The 27,402-nt window shown below is 43.4% G+C and overlaps 3 protein-coding genes across 3 annotated transcripts; 2 read left to right on the forward strand and 1 right to left on the reverse strand.

The window, feature by feature from the left end:
* Positions 1-906: 906 nt before the first annotated feature.
* On the reverse strand, positions 907-13,731 carry mrs2 (magnesium transporter MRS2). The gene is made up of 12 exons (XM_084472057.1): positions 12,682-13,731; positions 12,408-12,475; positions 12,119-12,155; positions 11,630-11,742; positions 6,252-6,413; positions 5,643-5,773; positions 5,204-5,320; positions 5,037-5,106; positions 4,846-4,928; positions 4,090-4,207; positions 2,105-2,218; positions 907-1,645 (listed from the first exon to the last, which is right to left on the reverse strand). The coding sequence occupies exons 1-12, from the start codon at positions 13,049-13,051 to the stop codon at positions 1,586-1,588; spliced, it is 1,443 nt and encodes a 480-aa protein (XP_084328183.1). The 5' UTR covers positions 13,052-13,731; the 3' UTR covers positions 907-1,585.
* LOC311351900 (putative integrin beta-like protein C05D9.3) lies at positions 7,340-11,202 on the forward strand. Its single transcript, XM_084472058.1, has 6 exons — positions 7,340-7,441; positions 8,033-8,281; positions 8,667-8,856; positions 9,218-9,323; positions 9,721-10,030; positions 10,533-11,202. The coding sequence occupies exons 1-6, from the start codon at positions 7,431-7,433 to the stop codon at positions 10,744-10,746; spliced, it is 1,080 nt and encodes a 359-aa protein (XP_084328184.1). The 5' UTR covers positions 7,340-7,430; the 3' UTR covers positions 10,747-11,202.
* Positions 12,708-25,161, forward strand: LOC311351898 (lipid scramblase CLPTM1L-like). Its single transcript, XM_084472056.1, has 18 exons — positions 12,708-12,780; positions 13,829-14,295; positions 14,706-14,797; positions 15,083-15,263; positions 15,583-15,710; positions 16,069-16,147; positions 16,526-16,643; positions 17,143-17,237; positions 17,351-17,435; positions 18,095-18,195; positions 18,638-18,703; positions 19,053-19,103; positions 20,858-20,940; positions 21,458-21,492; positions 21,881-21,936; positions 22,240-22,284; positions 22,461-22,594; positions 23,347-25,161. Exons 2-18 carry the CDS (start codon positions 14,095-14,097, stop codon positions 23,411-23,413), a joined length of 1,617 nt encoding a protein of 538 aa, XP_084328182.1. The 5' UTR covers positions 12,708-12,780; positions 13,829-14,094; the 3' UTR covers positions 23,414-25,161.
* Positions 25,162-27,402: the final 2,241 nt, after the last annotated feature.

Below are 27,402 nucleotides of genomic sequence, written 5' to 3' on the forward strand. Positions count from 1 at the left end.
CTATGTATGTATATGTACACACATATGGACACCTGTTCATATGAATACATCCTGAAATATACATGTTATAATTTATAACCTCCTCATCCTCATCGTCGTCCGCTTATCCGGGGTCGGGTCGCGGGGGCAGCAGCTCAAGCAGGGGGCCCCAGACTTCCCTTTCCCGGGCCACATTGACCAGCTCTGACGGGGGGATCCCGAGGCGTTCCCAGGCCAGTGTTGAGATATAATCTCTCCACCTAGTCCTGGGTCTTCCCCGGGGTCTCCTCCCCACTGGTCGTGCCTGGAACACCTCCCAAGGGAGGCGACCAGTGGGCATCCTTACCAGATGCCCGAACCACCTCAACTGACTCCTTTCTAAGCAATTTATAACCTATTGATATCAAACATAAAGGTTGCCTCTTGGAACAGAAATAAATGGACGGTTTCCCCCAGTGCTCGGCGGAGGACGATTCTCCACACTTCCACGGTCGCTAACGGAAACAAGTAGGCCTACTCCCTGGAGGCTGGTCCCAAAAGTGCTCTTGAAGCTGCTCTGCACCAGCCCCGTGAGCCTGTGATGCTCCAGCCAGGACCAGAGAGGTTGGTATCCACGGCAACCATAGGAAAATATCACTTTATTGGCAAACTTTCCGAAAAATTCTTAATTATTATATTAAATTATTATAATCATTAATATTTTATACAAGCTATGGATTTAAATAATGTTTTTCCTTCAAACCACTGATTGAGAATAATATCATAGAAAAATATCATAGAAAACATGGATTGTTTTATAAGAGGTGAGCTAGATATAGATTAGCCATTACTGTACAGATGCATTATTTTATTGCAATTCTTTGTTATAAATTACAGTTGTAAATAACAGTAAGACAAAGGTTTATGAATAAACTATCCTAGTGTATAAGTGTATATAATGGAGAAAACATATTTCTGATGTTGGCAAGGTCTTGAGATGTTATACAGCACAGATTTCAGTAACATATGTAATGTATAAGTTCATCTTCATATCATGTCTATGTTTGTTCTATCGGGTCCTTATTGTAAAAACAACATATTCAGCTTATTCTACTTCAATTGAAACCAGTTGAAACATAAAAAAAACCAGAAAGACACTTATTTTTGCACTGTTTTTTCTGCCATCTAAAGGCAACTCTGGGAACCGTGTGGCGAGATAAGGCAGGTTTCTTTCTCTTTGTCTTATAAGGTCACTTATCCCCATACCCAAAACAACAATCAGGACATGGCAACACATCCTGTTCACATCAACCCCCCACTCCCCCAAGTTGAGACCGACGGCGGGTCTGAAGTGGTTCTCACGGGGCAGATACAACATGGGTCTGGACAGACCAGTAGAGCGCCGATGAGTCTCCACAGTTAAACGCCCCTTCAAAACGCACGTCTGACTGTACTAGAGGCATTTTCCTTTTTTGGACATCGCTGGTTGCTGAACTATGCTGTGGGTCTGGTAGGCGTTGGGATAATCAACAAATAAACACTGCTCAGGCAGTCCATAGTGCAGATGGACGGTGGGGCTGGTGAGTCACCGATAGTGACTCTCAGAGGTAGAACACAGTATTCCGAGTCATCGGAGTCCGGCTTTGGCGTCTGGGATTTTCAGGTTCCTCTTCCAGACGGGAGGGATCTGGGTTCAACAACACAGAGAAGCAAGCCCGTGCATTAATGGAAACTCCCCATAAATGTCGAAAACATGACATGACAATTTTTTGTTATAGGAGTTAACTAAACTAAGGCTAATAGGAACATTATAGGAACAACAATGTTCTTTTTTGTTGCAGCTTATCAGCATAATAAAAAAAAGATTGAATTCTGCATTAGTTCCTCACTTCATCAGGATTGTCTATAAATATGTAGGTTATTTTAAGCTATGTGCTTGTTAAAATGCTTATGTCCGTGTGTGCGTGCGTGCGTGCGTGCGTGCGACTGCGTGTGTCTGGGTCTGTGTCTGTGCGCGTGCGATGCGAGTGTTACTGTGCGTTTGTATCTGTGAGTGTGTGCATTTGTGTGTGTTTGAGCGTGTGTGTGTGTGTGTCTGTGTGTGTTTGTTCTTGCGTGTGTCCCTGTGTGTGTGTGTGTGTACTACCGGCGGGGGTAACGTAGGTTCCAGATGTCGGCCCAGGAAGGACAGCAGTCTCCTCCAGATGAGGCCGCTGCCCAGGAACATGAAGCCGGTGACCAGCCAGAACACACGGGGGTCCTGCGACACGTCAACAACACGTGAAGAAGAGGCGTCATACTGTGTGTAAGACCCTGTGACTCATACCCATGACCCAGTGGTGGGGACAGCAGTGGACTGGGTGGGCGGCGGGATTGCATCAATATTTTTTATAAATACAGATGAAGATACAGCTGACTCAGTTGATCCCGGGGGAAGTTGACTGTGACAGTTGCTCAGCTCAAGCCAGAATCCTCATAGGGAGTAGAATAGAATAAAACACAACTAGCAATATAAGCACACAATGCATTATTTTTTTATTAGAGATCAAATATGAATCTAACCTACAGCAGAATGTAATATAATATACTTGTATATGAAATAAAAGTATATATGTAACTGAAGCCAAGTAAAATAAAGTACAAGGCATATTGCACAGGTCATCCGGGGTACAAAGTGGTCGAGTTAAATTGACAGTGCATGGTTCAGAGTGACTCCCTCTCTTATGATAGTGAGTAGAGTCAAAGAGTTAACTAAATATACGTGCAAGGCAACATGCCTTGTTTCATTTAAGTGTTAATATTAGGGCTGTCAAGTTAACGTGTTAATTTTGATTAGTTAATCACAGAAAAAATAACGTGTTAAAAAAATTAACGCAGATTAATAAAAAAAATTTTTTCAGATTGAGGTTTTTTTTTGGCACATATACACAGTATTCAAGAAAAAGTGTTAAAGTCTATTATGTCTATTAAAGTCTATTATGTCTATTATTCATTGAATCACTCATCTGCCATAATTCGCTTGACAGCCCTAGTTAATATACTTGAAAAGGGGAAACATGTAATTGGGAAGTGGTGTCCAATTGAACGTATCGGACAACACATTCAGTATGTTGACAGTATGAAGTGACATAATATTTCAGAGGAACCATGTTCTTCTTTTAGAGTGACTTCTGTGCAGAATTTTGCTTGCCAGACAAAAAACAACACAAAAAAGGGGAATTCGAGACATTTCAGCAGAAGCTGTTTCCTATATTTAATTATGACTTCCTTATTGTCTTATTGCCTGGCAAGTGCATAAAAAAAGAACTGTAACACGTGTAGGAAAGGAAACTTCCTCTATGTCACACAGTTTGCTATTTTACTAATAATACAGGCCGCTATCACAACACTAGGATTTAATTTAGTAGAGTCTCCGTTTTCCAAAAGTCCAAAGTCCCCAGTTGTGGAAGTATCAGTAGTGGTATTAGTAGTCATGGAGGTAGTAGTAGTCTTAAAAGTATCAGTATATGTAGTAGAATTAGTAGTAGTAGCAGAAGTGTTAGCATGTATGTTCAAACGGCCATCCAACTGAATCTAAAGAATATTCATTGCGTTATTAACGTTCATCGTAAGTCCCGTCCAAACTGAACTGCCACATTAGCAGACACAGAAGGAGATTTGGCAGAATAGCACCGTGGCTGCTCACCGTGGATCCCCACAGGGTTCTATTTATGCTCTCAAGGTCGTAGTCAGCCACGCAAATCAAAAGCAAGACTAAATAAAGAAATAAAGAAACATCGCTGAGGATAAGATGGATGGAGGAAGCATATTTCACAGCGGATCTCAAATGAGCTCTACCGCTGGCCGCTGGGACCGACAGGAAGTCCCAGCTGTTCTCAGTGAGCTACGAACTTCGGACATTATCCCCTTGACAGTTCACATTCAGATGTCACGTTTGTCAGCCCGCTTTAGTATTTTGTGAGCGGCCGATTGCAAGTATGGTTCGCCATCCGGGACGTCGGTCTTGCAGCCTATCATTGATTTGCTTGAAGTTACACAACAGAAACACAAACTAAGGAGTGCGGATGTCAAGTAACAGTGATGTCATGATGATGATGACCTCCAGCCCCTTGGCTGGAGGTCTGAGCTCACCTCTTCAAAGGAGGACTCGAGGTTCATTCCGAAGGCCACGCCCATCAGACCGAACAGGGAGAGGGAGAAGGTTCCCATGGTCAACTGGAGGTTCAGGCGCATCATCACATTGCGATGACTAACAGGGAGGGAGAGAGCGAGAGAGAGAGAGAGAAGAAGAATGACGCAAAACAAACAATAAATCATCATGTAACAGCACCAGATGGTTTGCAACAAATACAGACCTTTGATTCATATTATGTTTAGATTGATTTAGGTATTGAGAGTTATAGATGTATAATAATGCCTAATAATATAGTCCCCAAAGTCAGATTTTAGTTTTCACATAAAATCTTAACTGAAGATGTGTCTTAAGGTGATTACAAACAATGAACAATGTTTTTCAAGAATTCCTAACCAATGTTTTTTCACATTTCAAAATTATTATCATTTTTACATTGATGCAAAACAGATGTGCTAATTTCTACTCCATTGCAGTTGCAGTGGTGAAAGGTCATGCGTTTAATGTAACCATTTAAAGTATAACCACTTGTTGTTGGTAGGGCCACCGGTCCTGCTAGCCACATCCCGTTTGAAGTCAGCCATGTTTGGCCGCTACCCTTCTTCACGCTCACCACCACAATAACGGATGGATGTACCTGTATGTATCTGGCGCTGCAAGAATACATGCTGACGATGTAAAAATGTAATGTGTGTGTGTGTGTGTGTGTGTGTGTGTGTGTGTGTGTGTGTGTGTGTGTGTGTGTGTGTGTGTACCTGTCCAGATTGATGAAGATGACGCTCTCTGAGTCGTCTATCAGTCCTTTGAGCTCTCTGGTATCGTTGCCAAGCTCCTCGGCCTGGCACAGAGCAAATGGCATCACCATAGATAACATTAAGTCACATGATAGTATTCCTACGGGTTATTATGGACGGAATTGTCTGTCTGGTGTCACTAACAGCTATACCTGCATGTAGTAGTTCTCCAACAAGAGCTCCATCTCCTCAGCATGGTCAATACCCAGACTGCTCTCTTCACTGCAACGAAAAAGGCAGATTCCCTTTAATATAGGCGAGTCTGAGTGTATGCATGTGTGCATGCTTGCGTGCGTGCACGAGAGAAAGAGCAACGTACAACACCCGGGGATCGGTCCACTTGGTGAGGCAGAGCTCCTCGATGATCTCGTCCTCATCCAGGATCTTCAACATGGAATCTTTGAACACCCGGATGTCCGTCTCCAGCTCCGACAGGCTGAGCACCACACAGGGAGACAAGAGGGGAATGTCAATGGGACCATAGGGCTGCTCCATTATGGAAAAAATCATAATCACCAATATTTTGGTCAATATTATGTTTAAAAAATATAATATATTTTTCAAATATTAATATTTGAAAAAAACATGCATTTATTCAGCATTTCTCTCCTAAAAAACACTTTGTAACTGAGGTCTTAGAAATTTCCCCTTAAAAATATAAATTTAAAAATGTTCAAATAGAAAATGATGTACAAATATGTATCCAGCAAAAATGGTTTCAACTCCATTATTTTAGTTTGGAGATTGGGCGTGGCTACCTCTTGCTGTTCTGCAGCAGGACGTGCAGCTTGGTGCGGTCGGCCGACAGCAGCTTGGGGTCCACCAGGGACTCCAGCGTGTCCAGGATGACCGGATGGACCTCGTTCAGCCGGGCCTGTAGGGCGGACACCTGCACGCCGACACGGACGATCCACGCAGTATTAAAAACACCACCGCCGGCTGCTTCTGCCCCCTTTTGTTATGTTGCCAATTCTTAATGTGGTCAGTTGATTCTGCGGTGCTGCATGTTTGCTTTTAGTACGTAAAAAATCTAATGTGAAAGGGTGTCAGGCTGGAATGTTGGGATAATTATGCAAGCATTTGGATACACAATGTTTCATCTTGCTGATCTTTCTACTGGCAAGAAAGCATAAACAAGCTAGCCCTGTACGCTACTGACACAACTAAATGGCAATTCTACACTGATATTACAAACTATACACTCATATAATTCCATAAAAGTATTTTAAAAAATCTCACAGGCATGCAAAGTGTATTTTGGATCTATTGAATAAAAACGTTGATTTAAGGAAAAACGTTTACGGCACAGCTATGGTCGCACCTGCATGCACACACACGCACGCACACACACACACGCGTTCTGTTACCCTGTGCTGCAGTATGGCCTCCAGTGCTCTGAACTCGAAGGGCAGTGGGTTGGTGTGTGAGGCCAGCTGGTGGGCCAGCTCCAGCACCAGCCAGCGCTCCAGGCCCAGGCCCCGGAAGTCCAGTACCAGGAGGCACTGGGGGGTCACCACCGCCCTCAGGGTCTGAACACATGTACAGGAGGGGGGGCAGCGAGAGACAGAGACAAGCAAGGGGTTTATAGTTGTAAGAAAAACCCCCAAACTACATGAGATGAAAACTGTCCAATTTGGGTCTCACAAAACGTTGACGTTTTTTTTATTATTTTGGACAAAAATGTATAAAGTTGTTAAATAAGGGAAATGATCTGTAAAGTACATGAATTCTGCTACTTCCAGCTAAAAACGCATTTCCAGACTGGTCATTTTCCACTGGCTGCACACTGTAGTTGAGACACGGTTTTGACAACGCTTGATAACGCCCCTCGAACTTTCTACTCAAACCCTTAAGACTGTCACGACGCTATTCTTTGGCGCTATTCTTTGCAACTCATAGGCCGAGGCTTCCCTGCTGAAACCGGGGGTTGGTGACTGTATCCGTGATGGCCGTGTCCGAGAGAGGGTTCGCTGCTCTGACACTTGGAGATTAGCATTGCGGTGTGTGACGCACTTCATAGACAACAAACACAATGAACCCTGGGTTCATTACGGTACTGGCTTTAATGAAAAACAATCACAAAGTTGGCGTGGGTTGTAGCCATGGGGGTCACACATCCCCCCTTCTTCCTAGAACTCTCAAGCCTGAAGGCAATCTAAACTTTAAATCTCATAGTGTTCACATTGGGGCTGAAACACAGGGTTCACTTTAATTTCAAGCCCCAAATTGACACTGCTGGGTGCTGATGCTATGGCAACACAACCATATCACAGTCCCATACCTTAGTCTAAACTAGTCTATTAAACTAACATTAATAATGATGTAGGATTTCACTGCCAAAAACCTAGGTTAAAAAGTGCAGAGTGGGTCCCAGTCCAGAGGTTGAGTTAGTAAGATAAGGTATGTGCTTGTATAATCAATCAATATAATTGTGTTTCACTCACAAAACCAAGAGCCTCACAATGAACTTTGACCTATAAATATTGAAACTAAATCAGACAGTCAGCTATTTCCAGTGTATTCAAGAAAGGACTTGTATAGACACCATGGAGCTCAGGTAATGCATTCAGCTTTTTTATAGGATAAATTTTTAGTAGTTGAAGTTATGTTTCAACTTCTCTACATTAACGACCTCTACCTACTCAAATTGACATTGTACAACATGTACTGTAGCCGTAGTAATAGTGTTTGTAGGCTAATATTCACCACGTGTCAGAGTATTTTTCCAATTTGTAGACTCCCACGTAAAGCACAAGTGGGTCTGTCTGAATTGTTATCCAACAAGCAGCAATGTTCGCAGCAAAAACACAGTGAGTAAGAAATAGAAGTCATGGCGTGAGAGCATGTCCAGAGGGTCATTTGAATGCATATAATGGAAAGGAAAACCATCATAGTTTGACATGGAAATCTATGCAGTCCTTTACTACTTTTACCACTTCTCCTTGTTTATTAGCATTTTTAGCTCTTTTAACTTCTAACTATTACCTAATATTGTTAGCTAACTCAAGCCATATGTTTTGCATTTAACGGTCATTTATTTTAAAGTTCCACTAACATCTCGATCAACATCGGGTTTCAAACCCCATTAGAGGACCACTAGTGGGCCAAGTTACATCGACTCTCTTTGAGTATACTCCCATATTTGCAGGTTGTCTGTGCTGCTCTCTCTGTGTCTGCTGCTGGGTCTCGTCTGCCCCAACGGGGCCCGCAAAGGGAGATGCCCTCGCAAACAGACCTGTAACCAATGCATCCAGGCGGGGCCAGAGTGTGCGTGGTGCAACCACCTGGACATCACCGGGCCCCGCTGTAACACCGTGGAGAAGCTGGTCCAGGCGGGCTGCGTCAGAGATCTCTACAACCCCAGGGGAGGACTGCTGTCTGTCACTAACGAGAGCAGGTAGGAGGCCTCATGGAAAACACTGGGCAAGCTGACTTGAGAGCCAGCATACTAAGATACTAGTAGTACCGAGTACCTCACTAAGCTAGGCTTGTTTCTACAGCACTTAAATAGGTGTGGCTCTTTTGTTTCATGACCTTTGTCCAGTCAATTGGGATTTCAACACTGATGTGACTCTCTGAAAAGAGTACTATGTGTGGCAACTCCTCAATCTTTAAGCTTATCAGTTCACTAATCTCTAAATATTGTTGTTGTTGTTGTTGTCGGGAAATCCTGATACAGCTAAAACACAAATCTCTGTTTTCGGAGGTTTGCGATCACATGATTAACAAACTAAATAACAAACTAATCAAACATGCAACCCCTAACGCCACACTCCCTGCAGAGTGCGAGAGGACCAGGCGATCCAGGCCACGGTGGTGCAGCTGACTCTGAGGCCTGGCGTGGTCCAGTCGGTCACCCTGACCCTGCCAAAAGACCAGCAGAGGACCAGAGAGGTGACCCTGGAAACCAGCCCTGCACCAGAACATGTCAACATCACGTTCAACCACACGGAAAAGCCTTGGGTCACACAGGTGAGATAATGTCCCATAAAAAGTAATATATCTATATATTATATATATAGATATATATATTGAAAAGATTGCAAAGCCAGCTGCGGATTGTTTTAAAGACCATTTTAAATCACATGGTCTGTGACTCAATGTTGCAGAGAGGCCTTCATGGTGAAAGACTTCAAGAGTTGCTACGCTATTATTGACCACCACTAATATTCCAATAGAAAATAGGGAGAAGTCAGTCATGCACTGATTTAAGCAAATCACTTTTAAACAAGTGGAATGGGTTATTCGCAAAGAGGAATTGCAATAATCCGTTTCACCAGTAGGGGCTGCTGTCGTTCCCATATCATTCTCCCTGTTTGGTGAAATGCTTCAGGTGAACGTGGAGGCTACACACTGTCCCCCTGAGAATGGATCCTGGACCGTCACCGTCACACCCAAAGGCTTTGCACAGCTACTGGAGCTGCAGATAACATCTGAGTGTGAGTACGATTCTGTCTGGGTCTCACCAAGTGTGAGACGATAGACGATAACACTTAAAAAGGGGAAACTGTCTGCAGATTACATAGGGTGTGTTATTTCAGGCAGAGCGGTAGTCTGCTATTGGCTGGGCACCCTTGCTGAGCGAGTGCAATGTGTGTGACCGGTCAACCTTTTCAACCCGATATATTATATTTTTCCGATACCTTTTATTTCATTTGAAATGTTTTAATCTCCCGGACGTGGGCAAGGTCTCCGGCTAAACGAGGGGTGGGCGGATACACACCCACAGAAGGAGACACAAACCTCCTATACTCGGCATTGAAAGGAGAACCACCTTCTACGTCTAAGCCGAGCGGGTCTCTCCCCGTTCTCCTGCCCCCCCCCCCCCCCCCCCAGGTGCGTGCGACTGCATGAAGCGCCCTGAGGAGGACAGCCCGTCCTGCGGGGGCCGCGGGGCCCTGGAGTGCGGCCGCTGCGTGTGCGACGCGCTGTACACCGGGGGCCGCTGCCAGAGGCGCCGCTGGTCCCCGGTCCCGGCCCCGGGGGACGAGCGCTGCCGGGAGGGCCCCGACGCCCTGGTGTGCGGAGGCAGAGGGACGTGCGAGGAGGGCTTCTGCAACTGCGAGGCGCGAGCCGACCCCGCCCAGAGATACACTGGGCATTACTGCGAGTGCAGCAACTTCGACTGTCCGTACTCCAACAACAGGTATGGATACGCACCGCTGGAGAGGTGCCGTTTGATAAGAGGGATTACGACTTTAGAGACGGTTTCTTCCCCGCACACTCCTTATCTGACCCCCAGCTAGCAAAGAGTCACTTTAATATGGTTACTATGAGATAATGTAGTGCTAGATGATTGGTTTGGGTGTTGTCCGGGACGGTAGTTCCCAAAAATATTGTGATTAAGCAAAGAAAAAAAGAGGTCCCTTCCTGGTTTTTAAAATCACATGCTGCCCTTTCCTGGATTTAAAATCAAACATGTGTGATACAATCTTATGATCTTGTCTAGCGTTATCGCTAGACAATCGCTAGACAAGGAGTCCTGTCCTGCCATCATTTACACATGTTCCATTGTGGTTTCACAAAATATGACTACTTATTTGCACTGAATAGCTGATGCTTAAAGCAGAAAAAGCACATAATAAAAGACGTGTTACAGGGACACTTCATCGCCTAACTGCCTGACCGTTGTTCTTAATATCGGACAGGATGTGTGGAGGCCAGGGCCGATGCTCCTGTGGCCGGTGTGTGTGTGATGAGGGCTGGACCCACGAGGCCTGCGACTGCTCAATGGACCCCGGGCCCTGCACGAACGCCGATCACAACATCTGTAGCAACCGAGGCATCTGCCGGTGTGGCAAGTGTGTCTGCGAGGACCCGTTCGGAGGAGTCAAGTGTGAGGCAAGCCCCTTCAGTCGGTAATCCTTGCCACAGGCAAAACATTTCCTAGAGGCCGACTCTGGAATTGACGTTCCGAGAACCGATGTAGAGCAAGTGCATTGTAAGCTTCGGGCCCAGCGCACGCGTGCCCTGGGAGCTGTGGTTGGAAACCAGCATCACAGCTCCTTCTTACTAGCGATCACAACTGTATCCTATATGTTGTTCAAAACACAAAGTTTTAGTCATGTGTGTATTAGTTGTATGGTAAATACATGCAGGCAAGGAAACTACCTCCAATAAACCTTAAGTCACCTGGTCAGCTCATACTATTGTTCAAGATAATGTTTGTATACCAGCGAGTATTTCTACCTAGCATGTTTTCGTAAGTCTCTGATGACTTATCATTTTATGATTAAGTACAGTACAAACGTCCCATATTGTTCCTTCAACTAATTGCATACGATTTAAATAAAAAACATATGGGACATTAAAATTGAATGTTGAATGATGGATCATGGGTAATAAAATGATATTCATGCATGATAAAAGAGATACCATTATTATTATTTGTAACAACTGTATAATTTAGCTAGTTTGCTAGTTCATAAAGCAGTTGGATTTCTGGTGGCTTACGCCAATATTAAATACGGAAATGTTCTAGCAGTACCCAATAAGCTGTGGGGCAAGCAAAACATCCACCATAAAGTGTCTTCGTTCTAACCAACATGAGAATCCATCATCATCTATAGAACTATAATCACATAATAATAATTATTATTATTTTACATAACTCATGATTATTGGTTAAGTTAGAGGACTAGATGCTTTTAAATGTGTGATATCATAACTTGCTGTTAGTGGGCTCCTGGGATCAGAGAGCAGGTGCATAGTCCCAGGGGCCGGGGGCAGACGGAGGGCGTGCTACCTCCATGCGTAGGATGATGCAGTTGTTCCTGGCAGTGAGGCTGGTGCTGTGCTGGAAGCGCAGGTCTCTGGTCTGCAGACTCAGCTCCTGGCACAGCTCGGTCTTCTTCTTCTCTACCAAGCCAAGCAACAACAACAACAACAGCAACACACACATGAACAGACAACCTGAAGGAAAAACGTCTTCACCATCTATCTATATTATCTACCAATAAGTAACATGGTGTATGAGGGTTGTATTGTGTCCCAAATATGATCCACAGTGCACCATGGAACGTTAAAATAAATATTGTAAATGTGCTTTGCATTGTTCACCAATTCCTTACCAAAATACAGGCTATATCCCACTACAAACAGTAACACTAAGTATGTTAAACATATGACCTCAGAGATCACAGAAAGGACAAAGACAAAGTAATACATACTGTCTATAGGCAGCATGATTGTACACATTTTTTTAAATGGATGAGGTTTACGTTGCAATACATACCAAAGGTTGTGACGTTTCCTTCTTTGTCAAATTTCATCTGTGAAATACAAATAAAAGATAAAATAGATGAGCCTATTTAACACCTTACATTAACCTACAATCTAAACATGTGATTACGTTATCATTTGGTACGGTTCTTTAAAAGACGATAAGACTACATGTCTATTTCAAGAGTGAATATTTATTGAGGTTAATGTTGGTTGTATAGCTTCCCCTTTCCCTCAAACATCTGTGGGATGCAAGCTTAGATACTCGTGTCAGTGCAGGTCCTGTCTTCTAATACACATACCACAACAAAGGTGGGAGCCACAATCGAGAGCGGTGCAGCGTCTGTGGCTCTGTGACGGACAGAGGATACTGAAAAAAAAAACAACCACAAGATATATGAGCATTAGGAGAGACAGAAATAGAAAATAGAAAATGGCATTTCTGTAATGTGGGCTTTACTCTTGTTAATGCGGACAACGGTGACAAAGAAAAGCACTTTGTATTTAAATTTTGCACAAAAAGTGCTATATAAATGATATGATATCATCATCATCATCATATAACATCTGTCTTACCATTCCAAATTGGGTTTCCTCTGGGCAGGGTTTCTTTTCCAAATGCTGGTCTGGGACGTGTTAGGTGACGACTCAACGCCGGTATTGCTTGCCTGACTGGTACGTTTGGGGGGAATAACCATGTCCGGCCGCTTGCTGTTCTAACACAGTTGTAGATCTCTGACCTTATGTTTCTCTGCTTTTGGCTACCTATTCTAGCAGTGCAACTCATGCTGGCAAAACACGCAGTTTTAGAGTTAATAATACCCCCAGCTCCTAGAAGATATGTTCTGTAGCAGTTCCTGGTGCTGGTGAGCATCTCTCGGTTCAGCCATAGCACCGCCTCTGCTCTCGTCACCACACAATAACCGGCCCTTGCACATAGCGCCATGCCAGTTGTAGATGTAAGGTCAGCAGCACTCTGACATCAAAGGAATCAGGATAATAGTATGGCAAGGAAAGGGAAGCCGATAATCAACACCCATCATGTGTCTTGGTGAAACAGCTCAACTAAAAAAGAATGCATGGCCAGAAAAAACATCTGATTAAAAGCTGAAGTCACCTCCAGAGAGGTCTACGTGCCGTTGTGTTTGCAGCCAACAGGTTAAAAAGAGCAGTCAAGCTCCACACCTAATCCAACAAGGTGCATAGGGTGAGAGTAAATGCAACGGTAACCTCTCCTTATCGCGCCCTAACCATGATCTGCACAACATACATAAGACCTTACCACCATAATAACATACATAACCCTGACTTCTGCAACATGTTTAGGAGCTAGCCACAAAGCTAAACGCTGCAGCGCCAGCCACAGTGTCCAGATAACTTTGTAAACAAACTTTTATTTGCAGAGTGACGGCTGATGTTGATGCACGCATGCTGACTCCGGCTGGATAATCATTTAATCGGAAATAGATTAAAGTTTCACGTGAAGTCCGATGGGTGGGAAAGTCGCGACAGCAGAGCACGAGACCCACAATGCACCGCGGTGCAACCCTGCGTTTGTTATTGTATGACGTAAACGTTCAAGTGACAGTTCTACTATTAACTTAAATATTAAACTAAATATATAAATAAATAAATAACTGAATTAATTAATAAATACCATTGTTAAATATGTTATTAAATTGACATATTACTTTGTCCTCTGCCTTTCTGCATATTCAAATAGCCACCGTAGCTGTGTAGTTGGAGCCTATGGTTGGAGCACGCTGCTGATGCTGATGGTGATGCAGGATCCCGGCTCCTGGTGATGCTGCGTCGTGACGCCTGCGACCGGAAGGATGCTGGCGGTGCAGGAAGAATCACGGGGCTAAATGTTAACCTTTATGTTGACTTTTTATGTACTTTTATAACGCGTTTTTTCTGGTGTTTTCTGTAGTTACATTCCTTTTTTTAATCTATTGAGATTTGCTTATATTAAGCTGGTTTAAAACAATGTTTCCCTCGTGTTATTCCAAACCTGGAGACAGTGGGAGTAAAAGGATGTCTTTCACAAGGATCTTTCTCGGGGTGTTTGTGGTCTACATGTGTCACACCGCCTGGGTGCTGTACGGCTTCCTGAACACGAAACCTTGCGACAGGGGAAGAGGAGAACAATGCATTACCTCCTACCTGGCAGGTCGACCAAAACTACAGGTTCGTTACAACGCGTTTCTTCAGTAGTTTATAATATAGTCTCTCTCTCTCTCTCTCTCTCTCTCTCTCTCTCTCTCTCTCTCTCTCTCTCTCTCTCTCTCTCTCTCTCTCCAGTCTCTCGCCCTCTATCGCTCTCTCGTATTTTTTTTTTTACTAATTGGAAGTTATGCCTATCATCGACCTAAAAAGTAATTTAGGTCTATGGTAATTTGTACATTTAATGTGTAACATTGAAATAGATCAGTATTCCTGACCTCTATGCTGGCAAGGTTAATTTTGCAAGCTCATTTCTTTATTATAAAACACAGTTCATAAAATATCACCAATGAATCAAACCCAGGCCCCCAGGGGTCTGTTCCAGAAAGCTGGATTCTGCAGACAGTTATTCATGTGCTGCTTGTCTTTTCCAGCTGAGCGTGTTCACCTGTCTGATCCCAGAAGACAGCCAGCTCAACCTCATCCTCAGAGTGGACCCCTTCGACCCACACTCTACGTTTGAAAAGTAGGTTAAAGAAGTTTCTGTATTTAAATACAAATCTTACAATTTTGTAATTTTTAATATTTTGTTTTTTTTTGGCATTAACTACTTTCTGCATATAACAAAAGTCTGAGAAATGTTCGTTTTCAATTAAATATAACTACCAATAATTGATTTTGTTCTAGAACATTCTAATGAAACCAGAAAATGTAATTGTTCCACTTCATTTTCATTATCATAATATTATGATACACAAAACCCCTGAAAAAATAGTTGTCTGATAGGATGTTTCTTCCCCTCTCTCTCCAGGCAGGTGAATGTCTCTCTACCAGAGGAGACTCGGGCTAACGGGAGTCTCCATGCAGTTGTGTACATACACAAGGCTGGTGTTTCCCCCTTAGAGGACAACAGGGAGGTGCACCACGCAGCCTCCCTCACCACCTACACAACACCAAGACACGCAGGGGCTCAGAGAGACGCCACGCGTCAGGTAACAGCTTTTGCATAGTAGCAAAACTACATAAAACATGGCAAAAAAAATCAAAGTAAAGTCAAAGTGTTTTATTTGCCAAATGTACAGTGCAACACAGGGTCATACTGGGCAGTTAAATTGTTAGGACATGGCAAGGGACAACAGTGTAGTAAAGCAAAACAAAATAGCAAAATATACACGACAATATAAATCATATTGTTCACAATTAGTGTCAAGTGTTAGATCTATAGCAACGTTATAGTTTTGCATTTCCAACCCTGATGCTGTCTTAGCCAAGAGTCCTACAGTTTATTTGTTTGTGTTTGTTTCCTTTAAGGAGGGGTCTTACAGATTAGAGGCTCTTGTTTCCCATTGGAAACCACACCTGTCAATCATGGTGCTGTCCACAGACTTCCCCTTCAACAAGGCGGGACTCCCTAGTGACCTGAGACGCCACATGCGCGTGTGAGTCTCCCAAAGCCGAGGACTCGTTAACACCAATCCTTGTTGAATGATGAATTGGTTTGATTACAATCATCCTATCACCTAACCCTAACCCCATCTGATAGTTTGTGAAAGGGGCTCAGAATACACACCATTCCTTTGTTAAGAGTTGCAATGCACGGTTCTTATGCATTCAGTTTACCACTGGCCGTGCATGAGAACCATGAGACTCAATCAAATCCAAATTCATTCAAAACTAATTGGGGCGAGCACATATTGGTGAAAGAACTTATTTCAGTTTTGTTTAAAGGCTTTCGATTTGGGAGCATTGTGTTTAAGTAGCTGATATGATATAATGCAAATTTATCTTGCTCTTCAGCTTTCCGGATGGGAGAAAGATGACCTACCTTCCGCTGCTCCTGGTGGATCAGCTCAGCGTCGCAGCCAGAGACCTGCTGGTAGGCTGTAGTCTCTGTCAGATTAATGTGATCGTCTCTCGACAGTGGGACAGAAAATCTTTGTAGATGTAGCTCACATTCAAAACACTAAAACACACAATATCCCACGAAAACACACACAATATCTACTTACATTAGACAGAAGATAGTCAAGTGCAACGTGTTCATGACTACCTTTACTGTACATACAGCGACATATAGTTGTTTCTCTTTCTTCTGACAAGTGTACTTACTGTAAGTCGCTTTGAATGAAAGTGTCTGCTTAATGCCCTAAATGTAAATGTGAATAGTGCCTTAGCTTCAGGGATCTCCCCGTCAATTCCCAGCCACCCAGGGATAAATGTCCACCTGTCCACCCGTCCTCTGATGTATTTGCAGGAGGTCAGCAGCAGCACACGCCACCTGCCCCTGACCGTGTCCTACCAGGGGGCCTCTCTCCAGAGCTTCAGGTTCTGGATCCACCTGCAGGACCTGGTCCACTCCCTACGGCAGTTTGGTCAGTCGGCCGTCCACAGTTCACCCTCTGTTTCACGTGGTATCGGATCCGTCTTGAGTTGTTGAGAGAGAGGCTGGTTTACTATACATTTGTAAGATAGGCATTTTATATATTGAAAAATGTTTGAACAAACCATTTTTTTTCTTTCAATCTCACTTGCAACCAAATGACATTTAAAAACTGCTTTCAGGTTGTTGTTTTTTATTTAGAACCGTGAGACTCAATCAAAACATTATCTAATCAAAACAAAAATGTAAATGTAGTCCATTACGAAGACCTGTCAAAGCAAAGTTATCATGCTAACAAAAACACGTATCGTTCTGCTTTCAAATGAGGCACTATATACTGTTGTATATATACATACACTATCGCCTTCTCAGCCGAGACACCCATGAATCTGGACCTGATAAAGTGGTGTTGGTCAAGCGACAAAACAGCTTCTGTGTTGCGAAACACATCAGAGACATGTGCGCCAATGTGTTCTCTGTTACTGTTGCAGGCTTCACAGAGGAGAACATCGATGAGATCAAAGAGACGCTGCGCAGCTCCAACCTCTACCTGCTGATCCTGACCGCCCTGGTCACAGCTCTGCATGTGAGACCACACCACACTGCACACCCTGTCTGTGTGTGCTGTTGATGGAGGGCTGTTCTCTGTTGAATGTTGTACTGTACCATATATTCATAGATTTGTTGAATACGTTGCAGCTCATCTGTGAATTCCTGGCCCTTAAAAATGATATCATATCGTGGAGAAAGAAAAAGAGCATGGTGGGCATGTCAAGAAGGTCAGGTAAGAAACATTAAATGATCTGTTCTAACAATGTTCATTCAAAATCTATATGTGTGTAATATCCATAGAGAATGTCCTCTGTCATGGGAATCATGAAGGTCCTAAACTTTTAAAGGGGTTACGGAACACTGAACTCAGACTGCAACTTGTTTAAATTCTTCCAATGCTATTACAATGTTTTAAAATTGCAGGCACTTGGGTAAGCTGTACCAGTGTTGAACTTGTGGTTTGATGTAGGTGTTTCTTTACATAAGATCAGTCTTCTTTGGCATGTGGGCTACACAGGGTCCTCTCTAATGTAGCCCACATCCAAAGAGCAGGAAAGGAGATATTTTGGGCGTCTTTGGTTGCTTCATGGCCTCATTTTGATTAAGGCTTCTTTGTGTCTCAGACAGTATAAAGTTTGATTTGAATTTTGACTCTGGAGTATAGAACATTCTATTCTCATATATATTTAAGTAAAGGTTTAAAATTGAAAAGTTAGTCCTAATCATCACTCTTAAAACATTCGGTCAACAATATGGTTCACATCAGCATATCGAACTCATTTTCTTTGGTGCACAGTTGAATGATAGTAGGTTGTGTTAGTGAAGTTTTCCACTGTGCTTTTACAAGATGCACCAGGATCTGCCCTTGTCTTCCTACCATGTTCTCTCTAGTCGTGTGGCGTTGTCTGGGCACCCTGCTGGTCTTTGTCCATCTGCTTGAGGACACCAGTCTGCTGGTGCTGCTTCCTGTGGGGCTGGGAGCCTGCGTGGAGGTAGCTTATATAGTAGTCATCAGCTGCATTACCTCCACCTATCGCTAAATCTCCAGATCTTTTCCTCAAGCTCCATTGTACCCCCTGTTCCAATCGTCGAATGCTAGACGAGCAGGAGCCAGAGCTAGGCTTTGGCCAAGCTAGCCTAGCTGCATTACTCTGCAAAGCAATGGAAAACAAATCCTGACCCAGCAAACTCTCTCCCTTCTGGACGGACATGATAAATTAGTGGTATTTAAAGTACAGCTTGATCAAGAAATACAATCTGTCTACCTCAATGGAAACGCCAAATTCATTCATTCTAAATGTTTACTGGGTGGTTTTAGGGTGGCGGAGGTATAACAGAAATTATACATTTTATAGATCGGCGTACAGATCAAGCCATAAAACTGATGTTTATGATTATGCTTCTTTCATCATTGATCGTTCTTTACCCTCCCAGGTATGGAAGGTCTTTAAAGTATTCAAGATCCGTGTGCATCTGAAGAGCTACAGGTCCATAATGCATGTGAGTACACCTCATGTATCCTATATAGGGTACAATCAACTACTTCACTAAAATATTATACTGAATTGCCTGACATGATGGTGTTAATTCAACACATTTGGGATGAAAGGAAAATGAGCTTGCGCCTCCTCTTGGTCAGGGTGTGCATGTACAGGCAGTGTTTCTGTGTGTAACAGAGGGAGGCGCTGTTTAGTCATTGTACTTGCTATCTTCTCTGTCGTCGTCTCTGCTCTGACCTTCCCGCAACTTTAGGGCTGTAATGAATGGCTCTCTTGTTTTTACACTGTATCCTTCACCTGTTGAATAAATGCTTCCCACGTTGGTAACATTCCCCCAATACTGTGTGCAGGTTAGTAAATTGGATGAAGCAGAGAGGAAGACAACAGAGTACGATTCACAGGTATATGCTTCCTTAGAAAGATTTTTTTTTTTTTTTCTACTTTTTCTACGTTTAAGAATGCTTGATTCTGATTGGCTGGGAGGAGGGCATTAACCCGGCAGGTTGCCCGCTGACTTGTCGGTTGTACTTGCTGCTGACTGAGCACAGCGTCATCAAATAGTAGATCAATACGCTGCTTGTATTTATTTATTTTTTTTCTATCACAAAAATTTCAAACATGAGGTCCATTGTAAAAATAAACCTTGTTTAAAAAAGTTTCTAAGATGTGTCGGAAATCTATCGGAGGGTCAGTCGATACATAGTTTTGCAAGCGAGATACAATGTAGCAACTATGTTATTAAACTAGTGATCAGATGCAGCCTTGTGTGGTTGCTTTTGGTGTGTTCACACCAAAAGACACATTTTTCGCCTGGTCGCGCTGTCGCAGAAGTTTTGTCGCGCAACAAATCATAATCTGTCACTGTGCAGTTATGCCAGGCGAATTTTGTCATGCAGCGAATTTTGTTGCTCTTTTGCCCGCCAATGGTGCTTTATGCCAATTAATTCTCATCAACCATGGCCGAGATAACCACCATTAATTAATTAATATATTATATTATATAGATATTTATATGTTATGTATATATAGAGCTCCGGGAGTCGCAAACGGCAACAATCACTTTCTCCTCCAAGCTGCGGTTCACTGCGGAGTGCAGGGAACGGTTGGCCTGGCCGGTTGAACGCTGATTGGCTGTTTTACGTTACTTCACCCAGGGAGTGAACGCTGATTGGCTGTCTCATGCGAATGCCGCGGAAAATTGTTGTGCCGTTAATCAAATCTTGCCGCAGGTTTTTGCCACAACAAATTTCGCCCGATTTGCGTCTCTACGTTGACCTTGTATGGAATCGTGTCACACTGTTGCGTTTGGTGTGAACACACAGTAAAGGGGACTACTTTTTGAGGGAGATGAACTCAAACAGAGTATACATTTAATAAGCATACAATACGAATAAGAAAAAGCATAATTATTAAAGTATTGTTGTTGTTTTATTATGTTGGCAAGCAAGAAGTAGAATAAACGGGATAATCACCTCAAGGCAGGGCAATAAACTGTTTGATATGCCCGGCTCGTGGACAGCTTACCGCCCGAGATGAAGTCTTGGGTGGTAACCTTCCACAAGCCGGGCATATCAAACTGTTTATTGCCCTGCCTTGAGGTGATTGTCCCTTACATATGACACTGTAACATGACACAATTCAAGTGTTGAGACCATACCAGACAGATTGCATGATGTACAAGAAGACACACACCCTACATTGATAGGTCGTTACCTCACACCCTCATTGTTTATCTTCCACTTGGTTCCTGGAATGCGATCAAACATAACTCTCTTGTGTTTGTTCGTGTTCGTACACAGACGCACACACATGCACACATTCAGGCATGCACGCACGCACACACACACACACACACACGCAAACTCACTCACTCACTCACTCACTCACTCACTCACTCACTCACCCACACACACACACACACAGTCATTACATGTGCATTTACGGGTGTGCTTTACCGGCCAGTCAATATTAATTATTATTATTATAATTATATTATTATTTCAGAAGCGGCATATTTTCAAAACGGCTTGTAATGGCTAATCACACTCACACCTGGTGGTATAATATGTCCCTTTTAAAGGATTTCATGCCATCTTACTTTCCTTCCAGACCTTTCTTGAGTTGAACTCCCCTATAACTCCCCTCTCCCCTATAGGCCTCCAGATACCTGTCTTATTTGGTCTTCCCCGTGTGTGTCAGCGGGGTCGTGTTCTCTCTGGTCTACCTGCGCTACAAGAGGTTAGAGACACGCATCTGTAACACATCTCTCTACCAGTGTTCAGTAACACCGGACTAAAAGATGGACTCACTTACACGACTAACAAACACTTTATATGGGTGATATCACACCACAGCGACAGCGCCATCCTCTGTGAAACACAGGCTTTTGCAAATGGAAATGAATTAGCTCCTTTGTTATTCAGCCTTTTTTACAGTTCCAGCTGCTGGATCAACATTTTGGAAAATGTATTTCTTGTCTATGTTTTCAGGTTCAAGCCACGTTGAAATGTTTTAAATCCACAAAAGAGATTAGCCATTTAACTCATGTAATGTGTACAATTGAGCCCCTCTCAGCGAGGGGGCGGGACACTCTCAGAATGAAACAAAATAAAAATGAATGTTCTGCCACTCTAACTGGCTGAGCCACTGGGAGATGCCATCTAGCGCAGCTGGGTTGGCGGAGTGGGTGAGTGGGAGAGATTTAGGGAGCGTCAACAATTAGATTTATTTAAGAAACTCTGTCTTTTGTCAACAGCTGCTATTCCTGGTTAATCAACAGTCTGTTGACTGGTAAGTGAATTTGAATCCCGTCTCCATAAACTTGGCGAGTAGTCATCTAAAGAAACCTAAATAAAGGGCTTACTAGATTTTGACTACATAAACATGTCATTATTTTTTACTTTAGAAGCTTAAGCTTAAGCCCATCTGAAACTTGATGATATTGAACAAAGTATTTTTTCCAAGTAGCCTTGGACATTATTAACATCAGACACTGCACAACAAATATGACAGGTACAAGTTAGTTTTTACAATTTGTTCAGTCAAAATAGAGCTAAAGACTTTTAGACTACTAAAGTCTAAGAAATGCTTTGTGCTCGAAACACACACACATACATGCAACACACGTTAGAAGTTCCAAGTTATTCCATCTAAATCTAAGATGGCTTTGTTTTAACAGGAGTGTATGCATTAGGCTTCCTGTCAATGGTCCCACAGCTCTTCATTAATCACAAGGTATGTCCAGCCTCACCATCATTAAAAGTCAATGGAGACTAACACTCCTTTCATGTATACTGTCTTATTCACCTTTGGGTCATGGTTTATCTGTCTCACTCTCTGTGTCTCTGTCTGCCTCTATCTGTCGCTCTGTCTGCCTCTATCTGTCTCTCTGTCTCTGTCTCTGTCTGCCTCTATCTGTCGCTCTGTCTGCCTCTATCTGTCTCTCTGTCTCTGTCTCTTTCTCTGTCTCTGTCTGCCTCTGTCTGTCTCTCTTTCTCTGTCTGTCTCTCTATTTCTCTCTCTCTCTCTCTCTCTCAGTTGAGGGCTGTGGACCACCTGCAGGGCACGGTGTTAATGTACAGAGTAAGTACTGAGTCTCATGAAGCCGTTCCGCTCACATACTCTTCTGAAACCGCTGTTCAAAGCCCCGCCCGCCTCTCCGGTCTGAACCGGCCTTCAGAGCCCAGTGCCTCCACCCTACCTGGGCGTAGCTCCCTCCCTCCCCCACCTGTCCTGACTGTTCTCCTCCCGCCCACCAGGGGATGAACACCTTGCTCTGGGACCTCTGCTCCTCCATCTCCTGCCTCTCCTCCTCGGACCGCTTATCTCTGTCCCACCAGCTGTTCTGCTTCAGAGACGAGCTCTTCTTCTTCCTCTACCTCTATCAGCGCAGGTAACGGCCTCCTCCCACCTCTAACGCGGCAATGGACAGCAGATATTTGGAAACATTAATAATCCTGAAAAACAAGCAAGCAAATGACACTCAAATTATTAAAAATCCTCTGTTTGTATTTTTTATGCTTATACTTTTTTTCCACAACAAGCCATAATGTTAATCAAATTATCATATGTTTCATTTTGTTGATGCTTTCTGTCGTAAAGTGCAGTCTATTTATATGCTAAGTTGTTTTCACTTCATTATTAGTGTTAATGTTTAGCCTGGAAATCCAGACCCACATCTAGAATGCTGTAGGGTCTGGCAACGAGTAATGGAAATGGCCCAACTCGAGGGGCGGCACCAAATATGCATTTGAAAATATCACAGCACGCAATTGGATAAGACTACGACCAATCAGAAGAATACAAGGGGTGACGTATCCAGACCAGCGGAGCTAACCAATAGATAAGACTCTTGCCGGTATCCGGTCGTTAAAACAGCAACGCTTTTAGCCCGCCTATATCAGATACACCACTGTGATTGGTTAATGTTCTGGGCCAGGGGAATCGGGGAGTGAGTGTATTGCTCGTTTCCAGAGTGACTCGCTGAGCAAATTCAAATTGTGATCTTGCGAGAACTCCAATGTTTTTATTTGGTTGAGTAACTCTGTTATTGACGCACTTTGCGTGTGTGTGTGTGTGTGTGTGCGTGTGTGTGTGTGTGTGTGTGTGTGTGTGTGTGTATGTGTGTGTGTGTGTCTTCTTCAGACACTATGCCCACAAGGCCAGACTTCGAGAGACTGGGTCTAAAAGCAAGAAAGTGAAGAGCCAGTGAGGAGGAGCCGACGTGTAGAAACACAGGGCACAAGATGGATCCATGTAATACCGGCACTTTAAGGCAGGGACGTGCATTCCCTCCTTGATAAACAAACTACGTCCTGAGTGTATATATGGAGCACACCTCCCCATAGAGGAGCCCACTTAAAGGGCCACCGTCACGCTAAGCTCATACAAGAGAGTAGCTACAGCTTCAAATGAGGGGAAAAAATCATAGTCATGTGTTATTCGAGTCTTAAAGATGAGACTTGGTTTTAATCCACAATGAGCTTGTGCTCAAACTTCAATGTACTGACGAATAGTGGTGGCTCGTTCGTGAACGAATCAGTTCGAACAAACGACTCGACTTGATTCACCACTCTCATTCGTCGTCGTTCGTATCGTTCGTTCGCCGAGACCTGACTCCCAGCTCCACCCACCAGTCGCTGCCTCGCGAGTCGCCGTTCGTTCACTGACTGTGTTTAGCGGTGAGGACTGAGAAGTCACGAGAGCCAGACGGGCAACAACATGCCGATTCTGACCATGCTCTTCAGTTAAAAGGAACTTAGTTAATGTTGTGTTGATTGATGACCGTTTGCACCATTGCACGATCGTGATTCGTTTGAGAATGAGAACGAGGGAGGAGCTGTGTCTGACCGATTCGGCTGAGAACGTGCATTTGCGATTCGTTTGAACGAGAACGAGGGAGGAGCCGAATCTGACCGACTCAGTGACTGAGAATCATGATTCACCGCTACCGGAAATGCGAACGAACGAACAAACAAATGACTCTTCTTGGCGAACTGACCGACGCGAACTGATTCATTCAAACAAATCATGAAATCCACCACTACTGACGAACATCATCACGTCTATCTAGCCCGTGGCTACTCTTGTTCGTGCCTGTCACCACTAACATACACCATGCTCATATAATTAGCTAGTCCCCTCTGCTGGTCACCTTAGATATTACAGTTGATTCATTACATGTCAACACAAGTCTGTCCCATCAACTCGGTTTCTGTGAAAAAGTCTGACCATTGCCATCATTCTTCAGAATCTGACCAATGCAGCGGAAATCACAACAATGAACAATGATGTCAGTGGTCCAACTTTTCAGTGTTCAAAACAGCAACCACAGGTCACACTAATTCTAGGTGTCAAGGTGTGCATTGGATGACACTGAGGTCATATATTCCTCCCTCAGTTAGACGATTCTGTAGAAGTAGGGGAACACATCCACCCATGATGACTCATGAGTGTTTATTCAACCCATTAACTCTCTAAGGGGCGATGTTACACCAGGTGACACCAGGTGTGAGTGTGATGAGCCATTACAAGCCAGCCTTTTCCTGTGTTTCAATTAACTTCCCAAGTAGGCCTGTCCACCTAGATGTATGATGTATAGATAAGCAACATTTGCTACAGTCCACTGGGTAGGCTGATCTATCCAGCATACATCTAGGTGAACACGTCCACTTGTGATGTCACTAATGCATAGGGAAGGGCAGATTTTCAAACGACCTGTAAGGGCTAATCACACTCACACCCGATGGCATGATATCACCCCTTTAACCATGTAGCGTCCCGGGTTCAATTCCCAACGTGCCCTCTCTTCAACCCGCTTTCCTGTCTCTCTTTTCTCATAAAAGCAGAACATATGAAAATAGATTTTAAATATCTATTCTTTTGATGCTCCATACTAGACATGCTATGTATATGATGGTCTTAGCTCCCAGACAGATTAACACTGTACATCCAGGCTAAAAGTGTATCTTTATCATATTAACTTGCTTCCCTCCTGTTAAATATTGTCATCATAACTCATATTCCAGTATGCATGTTGATCTATTAGCACAGGATGTACACTTTATACTGTTAATTATACTGTGATGACAAAGACTTGATAAGGAGCTAATGCTAAATCACGCTAGCATTCATAGACCCCACAGTTCAGAGCGTCCATCTTCCATCGGTCCGGTTTAGGAATAAGTAAATTCCTTTGAATATGTTAAACATTGTTACATTAGAAACATTGTATAGTGAAAGCATTCTGTGACAAAATGCATATCCAAATAAAACATTTCTAACAACTGTCAAACATCGCTTCAGCTGGCATGAGCTATTCCAGTGAGGAATATTTACATTGCACCTTGGTCTGACTGGTTCTCAACAAGCCCATACACTTATCTGGACAAAGAACAGGTATTCTGTAAACATGACGCACACAGCGTACAAAAGCTCACATCCCAACAGCAATGTAACAGTACATGCTGTTGAACCACATACTTTTTGTGCTTTCTTTAGATTGTTATGCTTCAACTCAACTCAACTAATCTCAACTCAACTCAACTCAATTCAGTTTCTATAGCCCTTAATCACAGGTACAGTCTGAAAGGGCTTGACAGGACTTATGACATGCTTCATGTTGTAAAAATGCTTCAATTTCTTTGGATGATTTAACATTACCTTTTTTTTTAATGTTGAACACACTTTCTCTGCAATGGCATGCGACAGCAATATAGAAATTACGATTTTTTTTCGTAAGTTAATAGAAATAGCAGTTGGCCATACAACGTAATGCTAATTTGTGCTTACTGAAATATAGTCAAAGTAAAATTTAATGAAACAACTTAACTGATCAGAAACGTTGCTTCTTCAACTATCAGCCATGTCAATATTGAACCTTTTTCTAACATAACATTAATACAGCAAAACGACTTAAAATAAGTTATTTCAACCATGGAAATACAAACCCAAAAAGTGCATGAATCATGCAACTACATGAAATATTAAAATGAGTCAACTGCCTCACGTGCTACACTGTGGAAACAATTGCTGAGGAGACGGGGAGCTCATGCCACCATTGTTGAGCCAAGACTGCAAACAATCAACATTTTGTTGAGCAGCAGCTAACTGCCCCCTGTTAGCGCGGGAGTAGCAGGCCGTTCACAGAGTGTAGTGGACGGGCTCGGGTGTGTGGTTTGTTATGTTGTACAGCGGGAGAATCTGCAGTAGTGGGCTGTCACGGGCGATGGAGAGCTGGTCACGCAGTGTCAAATCCAGGTTCGACTCAGACACCACAGAGTGGTCAATATTGATGGAGAGGTCTTGGATGGGAGATGCCTTCCCTGGAAGCAGCTAAGTCTCGTCCAAATTTCAGAGTACGCCAAAGATTTGCAGCTGAGTCTTCTTCAGACCTAAACTGTTTCAAAGACCACATGGAAACACAAGCACTAAAATCAAAACCAGTTGTGCACCACCGTCGGTGGGGAATCTCGGCCTACTGAGATGGTGGTTTCTGTTTGGCTTGTTTTGATGTCCCTCACCCTTAACACTGAGTAACATCTTTTGGCACAGAGTTGAGCTGAAACTGATACTGTCCAACTTGTATGTGATGCTGTCATGGCAGCATGAATGATGGTTCATTGAAGGTCAATGAATGAGCATAACAACCTACTGTAAATAAGGATAGAGTCTAATAAGGATTTCTCTACTTCACAGGCAATAGCCTATATATTAGTGGCCGGGGGAACAATGCATTTCATTCATGATTATGTAAATCTCGATGTGTTGGTAACAACGATCCTTCTCTTAATAGGCTGACTGCATGTGAAGTTCAGTGTGTTTATCTATGCACACAATCTATCGCCATGGCAACCGGACGACTTGAGCACTGATGGAATAGTAGATTGGATGCCAGGCAAAGTGTGGCATACAGACGCCCAACAGAATCACTCTGCACGTGATAGGTGGGTGCTGGGCGAATCTGCTACAAAGTATCAGTGAAACCATCACACACTCCAGGAATTTTTCTCCCCGCAGAGAAGTCAAACAATGGAGCCCACAAGGCAGCATTCACAGAATGCCATCTTCCTGCATGACGCCACGCCACGTGATCAGTGGGTGGGGGCTGCCTCAGGTACCGTCCGAGAAGAATAAACAAAAAGGAGGACAGGCGCATGCATGCAAACATGCGCATGCATGCACACACAAACCTAGACAGTC

Source organism: Micromesistius poutassou (assembly GCF_964030765.1).
Source record: "Micromesistius poutassou genome assembly, chromosome: 8".
Classification (NCBI taxonomy): domain Eukaryota; kingdom Metazoa; phylum Chordata; class Actinopteri; order Gadiformes; family Gadidae; genus Micromesistius; species Micromesistius poutassou.

Excerpts from the sequence above, each read along its gene's own strand:
- LOC311351900 (XM_084472058.1), top strand. Across the intron at positions 8,857-9,217 it reads AAAAGCCTTGGGTCACACAG|GTGAACGTGGAGGCTACACA; the intron begins GTGAGATAATGT and ends GAAATGCTTCAG. Across the intron at positions 10,031-10,532 it reads TGTCCGTACTCCAACAACAG|GATGTGTGGAGGCCAGGGCC; the intron begins GTATGGATACGC and ends AATATCGGACAG.
- mrs2 (XM_084472057.1), bottom strand. The coding sequence starts at position 13,051 with ATGGCGCTATGTGCAAGGGCCGGTTATTGTGTGGTGACGAGAGCAGAG. Across the intron at positions 11,743-12,118 it reads AGGAAACGTCACAACCTTTG|AGAAGAAGAAGACCGAGCTG; the intron begins GTATGTATTGCA and ends TTGGCTTGGTAG. Across the intron at positions 6,414-11,629 it reads GCATCATCCTACGCATGGAG|ACCCTGAGGGCGGTGGTGAC; the intron begins GTAGCACGCCCT and ends ACATGTGTTCAG.
- LOC311351898 (XM_084472056.1), top strand. The coding sequence starts at position 14,095 with ATGTTTCCCTCGTGTTATTCCAAACCTGGAGACAGTGGGAGTAAAAGG. Across the intron at positions 20,941-21,457 it reads GTCTACCTGCGCTACAAGAG|CTGCTATTCCTGGTTAATCA; the intron begins GTTAGAGACACG and ends TTTTGTCAACAG. Across the intron at positions 21,937-22,239 it reads AGCTCTTCATTAATCACAAG|TTGAGGGCTGTGGACCACCT; the intron begins GTATGTCCAGCC and ends TCTCTCTCTCAG.